We start from the raw sequence: 12,824 nt of genomic DNA on the forward strand, positions 1-12,824 counted from the left end.
CTCCTTTTCCAGATCCCGCAATACCACAGAGGATTCCTTACCAGCGACCAGGCACCGTCCAAGGATTCCATACAGGGTGGATTCCTTACCCACAAGCAGTTTCCTAAACAGCAATACTCTACGCCAAAGGATTACACTGGAGAGAGAGTATAGCCCAAGTTCGAAATGTATTGCCTCGAGTGGAACACACTTCTGGAGATACCAGATCAGGGACCTTAGCAAACGTGCCTCATATTTCTGAAATTCACTCCTGAAGCAAGACGGGACCAACTCCATCCCGTAGCAAAACTGGGCAATGGTTTTGCTATGGTACATTTTTAAACATGGTAGCATCGAGAATTTCCCGTATTTGTTATCAATTTTTAATAGTTGTGAAATCAATGGCGTTGTTTTTTTTATCCAGATAATTGCATAGATTGGCCCTGGTTAGAGTCTCAAAAATAGGATAGCCTAGGTACCTGAAAGCATGACATATAGTAAGTTTAGCGTGATCCAAGAACCACACGAATTTGGATAGCCTCTTCCTGTAGCTCAATTGCATGATGAAAGTTTTTGTTTGATTTATGACCAGTGCATTTTCCACCGTGTATTTCTTGAAGGAAGAGCCAAAGGCGTAGGTCAAACAATAATACGTCATCTGCATATGCAGTCCACACAATTCTAGTATCCTCCACTTTTGGTGCAGCAAAGGATTCCTCTTCCAGGTACAGGCCAACATCCGACAAGTACAAATTAAAGACAGTAGGCGCAAATATGCACCCTTGTAAAAGACTGTTTCCTTTTGTGATTTCCTCTGAAAGAGTTACCTCAGTATTAAGACGTACCCTTATCTTCGATTCTGCATGGAGATGATATAGGATAGCTAGGAGGTGTGAAGGTATATCCAAGGCAAGCATTTTACTCCACAGCATGGATCTGTCAACTAAGTCAAAAGCTGAACAAAGGTCAATTGACGCCAAGTATATAGGCTGGCTACCTCTTTGTCTAGTCTGTTGCTGCATGATGGTTAATAGAAGACCCCCCTGGATCAGTTCCCACCGCTTTCCTGAAGCCAAATTGCTGCGGTGACAATACTGCCTCTTCCTCCATCCAAACGTGAATATATCTTCAAGGACCAAAGACGCAAAGATCTTAGAGTCAGCGTCAAGCAGGGCGATAGGTCTATAACTAGTTGGTGAGGATCTATCGCCCTTTTTATAAATTGCAACAATATAAGACATGTGCCATGTAGTTGGGAAAACCCTAGTTATGGTAATGTTCTTAAACAATAGAAACAAAATTTTGGCCCACAGTCATATTACCTTTTAAGACCACATTTGCAAGCATATTTGGACCAGGTGCACGAGAAGACGAACATCTAGAGATCAGTCTTTGGACATCCTGTAAAGAAAAAGGGAAGTTCCACTGGCATGATGAGATCTTGTCCGGAACCACCCAATTAGAAACCAATGGTTTATATAGAGAACCAAAATACCCCTCGCAGACAGCCGAGGATATGCACACTCCTTGTTCTCTTGCATGCGCATCACCTCTTCTGTTTACGAGGGACCAAAAGTGTCTTGAGTTGGTTTTTGACGAAGCCTCCAGTATATTTTCTGCATCCCTCTGCACCATGTTTGCTTTCAATGCACGTACCCTGGATCTCCATTTATGTTTTACTTTTCTGATCGTTTCTCCCAAAGGTCTGGTGAACGGGAGCTTCAGTAGTCTACGAATCACACGGTTTCTCTCCCTTTTAAGCTGATGTAAAAACGGATCGAAAACATGAGTATGGATAATACCCATTTTCTTGGGTCCCCCAAGCCCTTTTGGCCCAAGGATAACATCCTTAATATAGCTGTTAAATTCCCCCTGTGCATACATCAAGATCTTTTTTTCACAGCCGTATTTGTTATAATCCTCAAGAAAGACCTTGTTCACTTTCTCAACGTTGTCCCCATGCCAATTAATTCTATTCCCAGTGCAATTATTCTCCATCATCAGAGGAAATACTTCAGGGTGCACAGGGGTGGTTTGAACCTGTATGGTCAATTTAAGGATACTATGATCACTGACCAATGATGAAATAATTTTAAAATCAAGTAAAAAGATACTTAAAGACGTGGTTACAAAAATAAAATCTATGGTAGAAAATTCAGTTCCATTAATCCAAGTATAATCAATCATGTCCTTACTCAGGAAATCGTTTATGCAAATTAGGCCCCAATTCCTCAGAAAAACATTCCACTGATGGCCCTGTGCTTGTTTCCTTGACGAGCCAATGTTATTACAACATGTGCCCTCATCTGCATTAAAATCACCCATGACCATGACATTCAGAGTTTGACATGCTATTTGTATTTTTATTTGTATTTTATTTATTTGTATAGCGCACCAGGCCCAGGGGCAACCGGGCGCATCACTTGGTTACAGCATAAGAGAAACAGACAGAGCAGTAATCACAAGAGTTTACAGGAAATAATATATAATATACAGGTATAAAAATAGCAATGATAGGACAAGCAGATTGTATATACAAGGGTACGGCTATGTACAAATTGAGCAAAGAACCCGGAGCTAGATGTCTTGGGCAAGTTTTAGTGAGGTGTTTGAATCTCAAGAAGGAGGGTTCTGCTCTAAGCTTGTTGGGAAGCGTGTTCCATAATTTAGCTGCCATAATAGGGAAGCTGGCTCCATCTGATCTTTGGAGATTGAAACGTGGAACAACAAGGCAGTTTGAATGAGCCATTCTGCGGGGTCTAATGGAGTTATGGAGGGCAAATCGGTTTGCCAGGTAAGAAGGAGCTTGGTTATGAAGGCATTTGTGGGTAAGAGCCAGGGTTTTCAGGGAGATTCGGTGTAGGATGGAGAGCCAGTGAATGTTGCGTCTAGTGTCCAATATGTGTTGGCGCCTGGGAATGTTGAGGGCAGCTCTAATTGCATTGTTTTGGACAGTTTGCAGTTTGTTTAGGTTGCAACGTTTGGTGCCTAGGTACAGTGCATTGCAGTAATCAATCTTAGATAATACAAGAGTCCTTGCCAGCGTAACACAGTTGATTGCAGAGAGAAAAGGGCGACAGGCTGTAATAAGCTTGCAGGTATGTGCCGCTGCGTATGAGACTGAGTTAGTTTGTCTGTTCAGGGGTCGAGTCAATGTAAATCCCTAAGGTTTTTGTGTCCTTGGCGGTAGGGATAGTATTCCCATCAATGGTGAAGGACTTAAACGCAGGGTCGAGTTTGGAGAGTTTTTGTGGTGAACCAAGGATAAGGAGCTCTGTCTTTTCATCATTAAGGCAGAGTCTGTGTTGTGCCATCCACGCTTGTATGACCTGGTAGATGACTTTGATAGGGAGGGAGTCAGCAGAGTAGTCGCCTGAGATGGGGATTAGTATCTGGGTGTCATCTGCGTAGTTGGTGTAAGTGACACCCAGATAGTCCCAAGATATCGAAAAGGGGTTTGGTGAACACATTATACAACGTGGGTGACACACAAGATCCTTGTGGTACGCCACAGGAGACAGGTGCAGGTGGGGCGGCGGCTTGTGGGGAGAACACGCGCATTGATCTATTGTCTAAGAATGAGCAAATCCAGGTTGTAGCTTTATCGGAGAAGTGTGCAGCTGATTTAAGGTGGTGGCAAAGAATTTTCGTGATTGACGAGAACAAAAGCCGCCGAGAGGTCCAAGAGGAGTAAGAGAGCAAGTTTGCCTTTGTCTTTGGACTGGTTAGAGTTGCAATCGTGTCTGATAATATTGTAACCTGGAGGGATGGCAAGGGAGAGTAGAGGGCCAGAGGCTGCGTGGAGCCAAGTTTTGGTGATCGCCATGAAGTCGAGGTCGAGAGTTAGGATAATGTCAGCCACTTCTAGGGCGTGTGCCGTAAATTATCTGACATTGATTAGCACACCCTTAATGTTGCTAGGGGTAGGGAGGTTGGCGTGTGGTGATGATGGGTTTTGCATGTGTGTGGACGAGGTGGAGGTCAGGGGCTGTTTGTTAAGATGCACAATGTGATGGGAGGCGCGCGTGAGTCGTGAGCCAAGTCTGGCATTTCTCACAGTGACGGAGCATGGTATGTTTGGTGAGGGTCTGGAAGCAAAATGATGGGAGCCAAAAGGCTGGGTTGTTAAGGTAGGGGTTGGTGTGGTATGTGATGGAGGGCATAGTTGTGGTGTTGTGAAGGTTGGGGTGACGCGGGGAGGCGGTGGTGTAGTTGAGTACAGTCCCACCGGTGTGCTGTGTGAGGTAGAGTAGGGTGGGCAGTATTCTTGCAAATAGGATAGTGAGGGTGGAGGGCATAGTGACCTAATGCAGTCTTAAAAGACAGATGCCTACCAGATATATACAGGGTAGTTGAGGTAGAGGTACTGTCATAGGCAATTACTCACAATAGCATGTACACAATGCAGAACATCAATGACAGTGACCACGGTAGATGCAGTGGCGTGCGCAGAAGGTAAGGCAACAGTAACCACGGTGGCAGTGTATTGGGGTCGAGATACCTAAAAGCCTGGATTTGATATTAGCAGAAGGGTGCCAAAAAGGCACTAGATTAAAAATGCAGAGAGGCACAAATTCAAATATATTAACAGCGAACACATCAGTGTGATTTGCCTATGAAGAGAGGCCATAGTGAAGATGTCCACCAAGATGTAGAGTACATAGGTCTGATGAGTGGGTGGCCCACTGTGGCGCACTGTTGCGAATGATTAAGCAACCTTAACGTCCAATAAAATGACTGGAACACATGGCAGATGCCGGAAGGGTGAGCTGATTGAGTGGATAAGGTAAAAAGGTGCAGGTTGAGCAAGTAAGGCACATATGGATTACTCACAACCTCATGAGATGCGAGCAGGGGGTATGGCCCTGGGCTCTGGTCAGCTCAGGACAGTCTCTGGACAGTTGTTGGCCTTTCCCTCAGGGCCTTACCAGGAAGGGCCGGCTTGCGCCTCCCGGCGACTGATGGGTCGAGATGTAGGGTGGAGGAGCTAAATTTGACACTCCTGTATAATTTCATCCACCATACTAATAAATTCCTTCAGATCTAGCTCGGGACTCCAATAAACATTAACAATCAACAAGTATCTGAGGGTAACGGGCGAAGTGAAGTGTAATAGCATAGCATAGCAATGCAACCTTTATGAGGAGAAAAAACCTTGAGGCACTTGTAGGGCATGGGGTACCGCAATAAGCAAACACCCCCCCCCCCCCTCCCGAGGGCCTTCCCCTTGACTTTTTTTCCGCTGTAATTTGGTGCAGGCTGTACCCATCTAACACCAGCACAGTGAGTGCCCAAGTTTCCTGAAGACAGAAAATACTAGCCTCCAAAAGGAAGCATAAGCAGTCGGAATCCGTCCTCAAAGTTTTATTACCTCGAGAATTCCAAGATATCACTGAAAATGATGACACAGTCTATAGTTTTACATTCAGTGCTTGAATCTTCGCTAATGAATCGCTCAGTGTTTGAGCCAGCCATTTTAGATCAGTCTCGGAGGTTTGTTTCTGTCTGGTTGCACCCTCCTCCCCCTCAAAGTGCAGGTTAGGGTTAACATCCACCCGAGAAATTGCCTCTACCTCCACCCCGCGGCTAATAAGCTGATTATTAAATGGTTCAAAATCAAAGCCTGGGAAAAAAATACCAGTCTAACACAGTCAAGTCTCAGGGGATGGATAAAATCAACCAGTTTAATATCACCTGAAGAGATCATGGAAAACCTTGGGATTTCGCTGAATAAAGTTCGGATTCTATGGCAATTCAATGAGGTGAGGCCCCCTTGCGGGAACATGGAGTAAAGCATAATGCTAGGGCAATCCGTGAAGGCGGGGGGTCTCCAATCCATTCTATTAGGCCACCTGTTGTTTGCAGCTTGTTTAATGGATTTCTGGGAATTGTATTTTTCCTCCCCTGACAGGTATTCAGAGCTGGTTTTATTCTCCACCTTTTTCTGCAGTTCATTACCGGGTACCCGTACCTCTGTCAAATGCATCTTACTGTTTCCCCCCTCATAATGATGTGCAGCTTGTACCATATTCATCCATGCTTTGGGTGGCTGATCATACAGATTTCTTTCAGAACTCTCAATTCCAACTGCTCACAGCTCTCTTTGCTGCACTTTGGTGGATTCCTGGCAGGGTTGGGTTACAAATGCATGGTGAGAAGGTGGAGCATTCGCCTCCTCACCATGCCCTGCAAGGCCTCCCGAGTTCTGAGTCAGGAGGTTTTTTTCTCGGCCAGTACTATATCAGTGGGTGGCTTCGATGGGTATGTGCCTTTAGTATCACTATCATAAATAGGTCCAAATGCAATATTATCCCCAGTCACTGAATTATCCTTTTTTCCACTACTTTGGAGCCTTCCTTCCATCCAGTTATGGCTGCCTGAAGCTGTGGCATCTGCCCTCCTAGAGCCTTCAAGCAAGTTCTGTAAGGCCTGTTTAACCAAAATTTTGATATCCTCACTTGGAAACAGGCTAGGTGTCAAGGACTGCAACAATTCCCCCACAGCAATCCTTTCCATCATATTTTCCGATGTGTGGGCTTCCCCCCTCCCAAAGTTTTTCCCCCAGTATTAGCGGAGTGCCCCTCGCCGCTAAGCACTTGCATGGATACATTGTCAGTTTTCGTCTTCTCTTGCACTACGGGGGGAGGATTTTTAATTACTTGTTTTAAAGGAGTGATTTTGGGAACTGGTGAAGTGCTCTTAATCTCCTCACTGCTAAAAGAGCCGTTTTTAATTTTTGGGGTGAAAAAGAGCTTAATATCATCTTATAATTTGCAACCATTGCTTTTTTATTACAGTTTGTTTTCTTTGTGGCATTTTTTGTAGTGGACAATACGTTATGGCCGTTTATAGTGCCTTGGACAAATTTCCCCCCAGTTAGTTTCTTATCCAGGGCTTGTTCATTTTTATTTACTTCTTTTTTTTACAGGTGGTTTATGGGCCTGTGCCTTTCACTTATGGGTCATAGCATCATTCAGGGTATCGGATGCTTCCCCATAATCGCCTTCTACAGATTCTGATGAACTTGAAGGACTCTGAGTTTGAGGGTCAGGCTCTCCCTGATTAACTTTTTTTGGGGTCCCCAGTTCTTTCAATTCTAGAGCTTTTTTGCTTTCATCATCAAGTTAAGACTGGTCAATACAACCTTCAACAGCCAATCCACATATATCTTTCAAGTTGGCGTTGGCGTTGGTATTGTGTATTTTTAGTGACGGTAAATTCTTACTTTTATTTTCGCAATTTTTTACAGCACAATATGTCTTAGCCGCCCTACACCTGATGGCCCTGGCTCTTCGAGATAGATATGGGTTATGGTTAGTTGGACATTCTAGGGAGGAATCCCTATCTCTGGTTCCCCCCTCCTCACCCCCCTCCTCACCGTCTGGCTCTCCGTCAGGCTCTCCACCCTCCTCTAGAGCCCTTAGTAATGCTGATGGACTATCCATTTCAGGAGCAGTCAACAGAACCTCTGAGATGCTTACACTAGTTGTTAGCTTCTCATCCAATCTTGTGAAGTTTGTGTGAACCAGTTCGATCTTCTCCCTTAGACTCATAATCTGAGTACCATTCGTGGACACCAGAACTTTAAGTTCTGCCAGACCACTCAACAGGGCAGCCAAAGAGTCCTTGTTTCCTTGGATGAGGGCTTCTGCATAGGATTTAGGACCCATCTCTGTTTCACAATCTGTCTGCACTATCTGATCGTGGGAGATTATACAAATTTGAGGTTTAGCATGCCCCCCCCCCCCCCAACAGTGCACATCTTTCCATTGCCAAGAGGAAGCCCTCTACTTTACAAGTCTTTTCTGTATTAACCAGTAATATGGATCTGAGTTCCTGGATATCTAGGTGGGTTCGTCGTGGCCCTTGTCCAGAAGATTCAGAATCCTGGTTAATACAGGGAACGTTGCATATGTCGTGGCCATGTCCTCTTGATTGATGCCATCAAATAGCGGACCTATAAGGGGATCGATTGTTCCAAATGACTGATTCAATATGGAGGACGTATGGGAAGTTGGACTGGACGATTTGATATGATTGGCCTCAGGACCACCCTGCCCCCCATAATCCCCCATTTGTGGCTCATTGTGCCCGAACCACTGGAGCCAGAAGGGATGTGTCGGCCCCTCTTTTAGGTTTTGCTCCTTCTATTTGCCCTAGAGAGTATCTACAGGAAATCTCATATGTATTTGATAAGTTATTCTGTGGGGGAGCAGCTAGCGGGCCTGTATAAGAGTACTTGTCTCCCAAAATTTCTTCCACCCGAGATGAAAAGGCGCTACCCGTACAGTTAGACAGTTCAAATGCTTGTTCCCGAATTTTCTTTCTCCTGAGATGAGGCGGTAGCACCCATACATGTCACCACGCCCTTTACATGGGGCAGTTCTTCATTTGGGGCACTATCACCATTAAAGCCATTTTTTGAGGAATGATTAGACTGTAGACCTTCCGCCGACAGGCTATCCATTTTAAACACAAAGACCGGTTTTGCCAAGGAGTACGTTTTTTTAGTCACTTGAATAGGTCTTACCAGTTTTCCGTTTCGGAGTGTACCAACCATACTCCAGTACGAAAGCAGTGGAACTGGTCTTACTCAGTTAAAGACAATGGCAGCACAATCCCCAGGGAGCGTGAGACCTAGCAACATACATCAATTTTAATTGGCCCCCACAGAATCAAAAACCTTCTTGCACTCCGTCCAGTTCACGGAGGAGAGAGTAAATCCAGCACTTTCCAGTTCCTATTATGTGCATAGATTACCCACCTCAATTGCAGTACACATTCAAAGTATAAAACCGACAAAGAAGCAAAGAGGCAGGAACCAAGTCAAATATGCCCCATTATGCATTCAAAATGACACTGAACTAAAGCCTTCAATACGGTACCCACCAAAAAAAAACTTTTCTTTTCCAGGTTGAGGCGCGCTCCAAAAACTACCCCCAAAGCCTCTCAATAAGGGCTTGACCTATGCAAGTATTGCCCTGGAAGTTTCCCCCCTTAAAGGAGGCCCCCACGCCACGCACCGTGAACAGTAAACCGAACTTAAATGTACTTCTAGGTGCGCTGGTCAGTGGGCTTATGTCCACGCAAAAGTACGGTAGTTCCAAACGTGCACAAAATTGATTTCAAAGGTGCACGCGAGTGCAAACGGTCACCTTTTTCTGTGTTGGTAGATCCAGGCAGCCAGGTGTAGCAGAGAAAGACGTCCTCCAAGCGGATTTCCAATTAATTTACCTCACGTCGCCCTGCTGGAGAAGAGGATCACGATACTTCACCAGCGCCTACTGAAAGCAACCCGCCGCCCCATTAAACTGTACTTAAATGTACTTCTAGGTGCGCAGCAACATGGTCTAAGATTCACACGTTCACCAAACATTATTGCCTCGAGTCTTCCCCCAGTCGGGATGTGAGCTTTGCATTTGGTTCATGAAACCTATAAGAAACTGAAATTCTTACTCCCTCCACCAAATCAAACACTGCTTTGGGGGTTTATCAAAGATAAGGAATATGTGGGAGGACACAATCCATATGAAGAACAAGTTACTTACCCCCGGTAGCGTGCTTTCGATTGGATGTGCCTCCCACGTATTCCTCATCCTCCTCTCAGCCTAACCCACAGTAAAATGTCCTTTGCTATTACAGCTATTAGTTTTTGTTCCTTCAAGGCTGCGTAGGTCTTTCCTGTGGTTATGCGGGCATTTTTACTGGAAAAACCGAACTGAAGCCAACGGGCTCTGCGCATTCTATATATGCCTTTGATGACATCATCCTCGAAAACGGAGGCCCTCGAGAGAAATTGGGTAGACGCTATCTACGCACAGAGCTTTTTTCCGAAGCAGCTAAAGCTAGATATTGAATATCAAATATGAGGACTATGTGGGAGGAACATCCAGTCGAAAGAATGTTACCACGGGGTAAGTAACTTGTTCTTCCTTACAGGGGTTTGATCTGACTTATGCCCTACTCTAGTGAATGTATATATGTATTCTATTAGTGTTGTGTGATACTTCTATCTGGTAGTAGTCATTTCTCATAGTGTTTGGCCATAAATAAATAACTTTATATTTATACTTACTGTCTAAGTGTAATTTGTGACTCCCTTTGTGTGTACTCATTGTGGACCTTTTACAAACTCACCTCCTTCAGACGTGGCCTAGACCTCTCGTCACTGCTACCTTGAACTGGTTTTGCTACAGCTCCCATATTTATGCCTGTCACAATATAGGTTGTCCCCCCCCCCCCCCCCCCGAGTATAGAAAATCCGTCCTAACAGTGGCCTTCTGTTTTTTTTTTTACTTCTATCTTGCCATAAGCATCTTCTCTGCACTGAGATCTTCTCCTCATTCTCTGAAACACTTATTTTCTTTTTCTTACCTTGTCTCTCCTATAGCTTCTCTTGCATTGTTCTTTAACAATATTCTCTTGTCTTTCCCTGTTCTTTCTATGTTGGATGCCATATTCCCAAGGGTCAGTCTACTAAAGATCTTGTTACATATGCACTGACTATTTTGCTTCTTTTTTGCCTGCTGTTTTTCACACATGACCTCACATTCTTCAGAAGGAGCTCGGAGACCGGCAGTCTGAAAGCTTGGAGAAAGTTAGGCAGCTGCTCCCCCTGCCAAAGCAGACTCGTGATGTCATCACATGTGAGCCTCAGGGATCTCTGATCGACACCAAAGGCAACAAGATTACAGGCTTTGAGTCCATCTTTAAGAAAGAGGTGGGTGTGTGAGTGTTGTATGGAGTGGTTCTCTGTTTAGTAATCATGCTTAAGATGTCTTGTGGCATAATGGGTAGTGCATGCCTTTCAGAATTGGAATGGAGGACTAACCCGCCAGGTGCTGCCCTGCAGGGGAAGTGTAAGTACTGCAGCAGTGATTGACTTGCACTGCAGGAAGATACTGCAAATTCTTCTTCTCCAACTGCATTCTCTCAAATAAGAACTCGACCTTGTTGAGGAAAACACTACTTTAATGTATTGCATTCTCCTGCAGATTCCTCATCAGATTTCTCATCCATTCCAGTGTCGGCTGCTCATAATCTTTTTTCGACAGAGGGAGTGGTACGGCTTGACTGTCAATCCCTCTTGACTCGACCTTGCCACTCGTCGGTTCCCAAATGTGACATCGGCCACCATATATACTACATCACTATGCCCCCGTACCTCAGTTCTTTTTTGCACATACTCTGCGCACTGCTTTTCCGAACGAGTCTCTTGAGAGAAGTTGCTAATTCCACGGAATTCCTCTAAAATTGTCATTTTTGACTGCTTGTCGGTATGTCTGCTCCTAATGAGTACGGGTTCAATCTGTGTCATTAGTGCAGCGCCAAGATGTCAAATGCCGGCCCGTGTGGTATCTGCGTGATTCCTTGGTAAGGATCATGTCATCGAGGAGTGTGGTTCTTGTCAGCAGATGCACCCCCAAGTCATTGAGGGGAAACGGTCAGCGAAGCTAGCACTCGCGCGACCTGTGTCGAAATCCACGGCTCGTTCAACTGCCGACAACAGACGAAGAGTTCTTCCCCCAAGAAAGAGGAAAGGCATCGGAGAAATGCAAAGAAAAGGTTGCATTCTCTGAGCCATTAGTCCTAGTCTTCCCAGAAGAATAGGCAGCGCCACTGATGCAGGCCTGATTCAGATTTATCAGAGGGATACAGTAAGACCTTTCCAATACAGGGTGCGTCGAAAGCAGACTGGGAGGCTTTCAAGGAACAGATGCTCTAAATGTTTGAAACTGCAGCAGCCAGTGCGACTATAGACTCCTGGGCTGCAGACTCCTATGGCTCCATTTGTTCCCAGAGGTACAGACACCAAGGAAGACCAGTCGGGTCCGAAGCCCTCGTGCTCCACCATTACTACTAGGAAGTCGGCCATACTGCCAAAAGGCTAGATGTCATCTGCGCCATTAGGTCTGGGAGCAATGTCAGCGCTGACGGCCGACCATTTCTTTGTCCCCGATTCCCGATCAATTTTCTTTGTTGTTGGGACTGTTTTTCTATGCTGTGGCCTGGTGGACCGATGTATAGAAGGCCAACTTAGTTTAGTGACTGGGACAACTCTGGGAGCTATAGCCAGACCAGTTCATGGTAGCAAGGTGAGTGGTCTAGGCTAAGTCTCAAGAGGTTGTGAGCTTGTAAGGGGTCCTCAGTGAGCACACACAGTGAAAAGTTAGGGAACACACAATCTGTTCTAAAAATAATTATTTATTTATGGCCATATAACACTATGAAAAATGACCAGTAGCTTGTAATATCACACCGCTAAATAAAAGATGCATATATACAATCACTGGAGTAGGGAAAAGTACATAACAAGCACCTCCAAATTAAGGTTATCATTAGTATGCAGCACTACAGGTCCACAGAGATACAACACTAACTTTAGAAATCCATCCCTAAGTTGTCTGGGGCCTTGTGCCCAAAAGTCCACCAAAGTTCCACAGTTTTGTGAGATGGGAGCAAATGAGTGTAAGGCTTCTGGGGTCCAATGAAGAGTTCCAAGTGGAAGAAGACAAGCTATTCTAACTAATGAAAGTGTCCCCAATATTCGGAGTGCTTGCGCGAGCAAGCAATGGCAAAGCCGAACTGTTAAAGTGTTTAAAAGGTACAAAACATTTTTTTTTTCTTTTAACTTTGTTTATTGATGGTCATGTCGATAATCACACATTACAAAGATTCTGTGGGACATCGCAAATAGCATACACATATGTGTCTTTTTTTACCTCAAGGCGTGGATGTGGGTGAAAAGTAATCTTCTGATATCATATTACACAGATAACTCCTGAAGGGAGCCCATTTGTCATTGGGTCGATTTGTTACAGGCATGGACATTACAAATTGTTCTT

The 12,824-nt window shown here is 44.8% G+C and overlaps 1 protein-coding gene across 5 annotated transcripts in view; it reads left to right on the forward strand.

Moving 5' to 3' along the window:
- Positions 1-12,824, forward strand: part of MED12 (mediator complex subunit 12) — a 1,704,158-nt gene that overhangs the window by 1,289,337 nt on the left and 401,997 nt on the right. For all 5 annotated transcript variants that reach the window (XM_069612388.1, XM_069612385.1, XM_069612387.1 and 2 more), the window contains exon 35: positions 10,538-10,699. In XM_069612388.1, the coding sequence (XP_069468489.1) occupies positions 10,538-10,699 (162 nt within the window). The remainder of the gene's footprint in view (positions 1-10,537; positions 10,700-12,824) is intronic.

This window comes from Ambystoma mexicanum, chromosome 5p, assembly GCF_040938575.1.
Source record: "Ambystoma mexicanum isolate Mex_15411 chromosome 5p, UKY_AmexF1_1, whole genome shotgun sequence".
Taxonomy (NCBI): Eukaryota; Metazoa; Chordata; class Amphibia; order Caudata; family Ambystomatidae; genus Ambystoma; species Ambystoma mexicanum.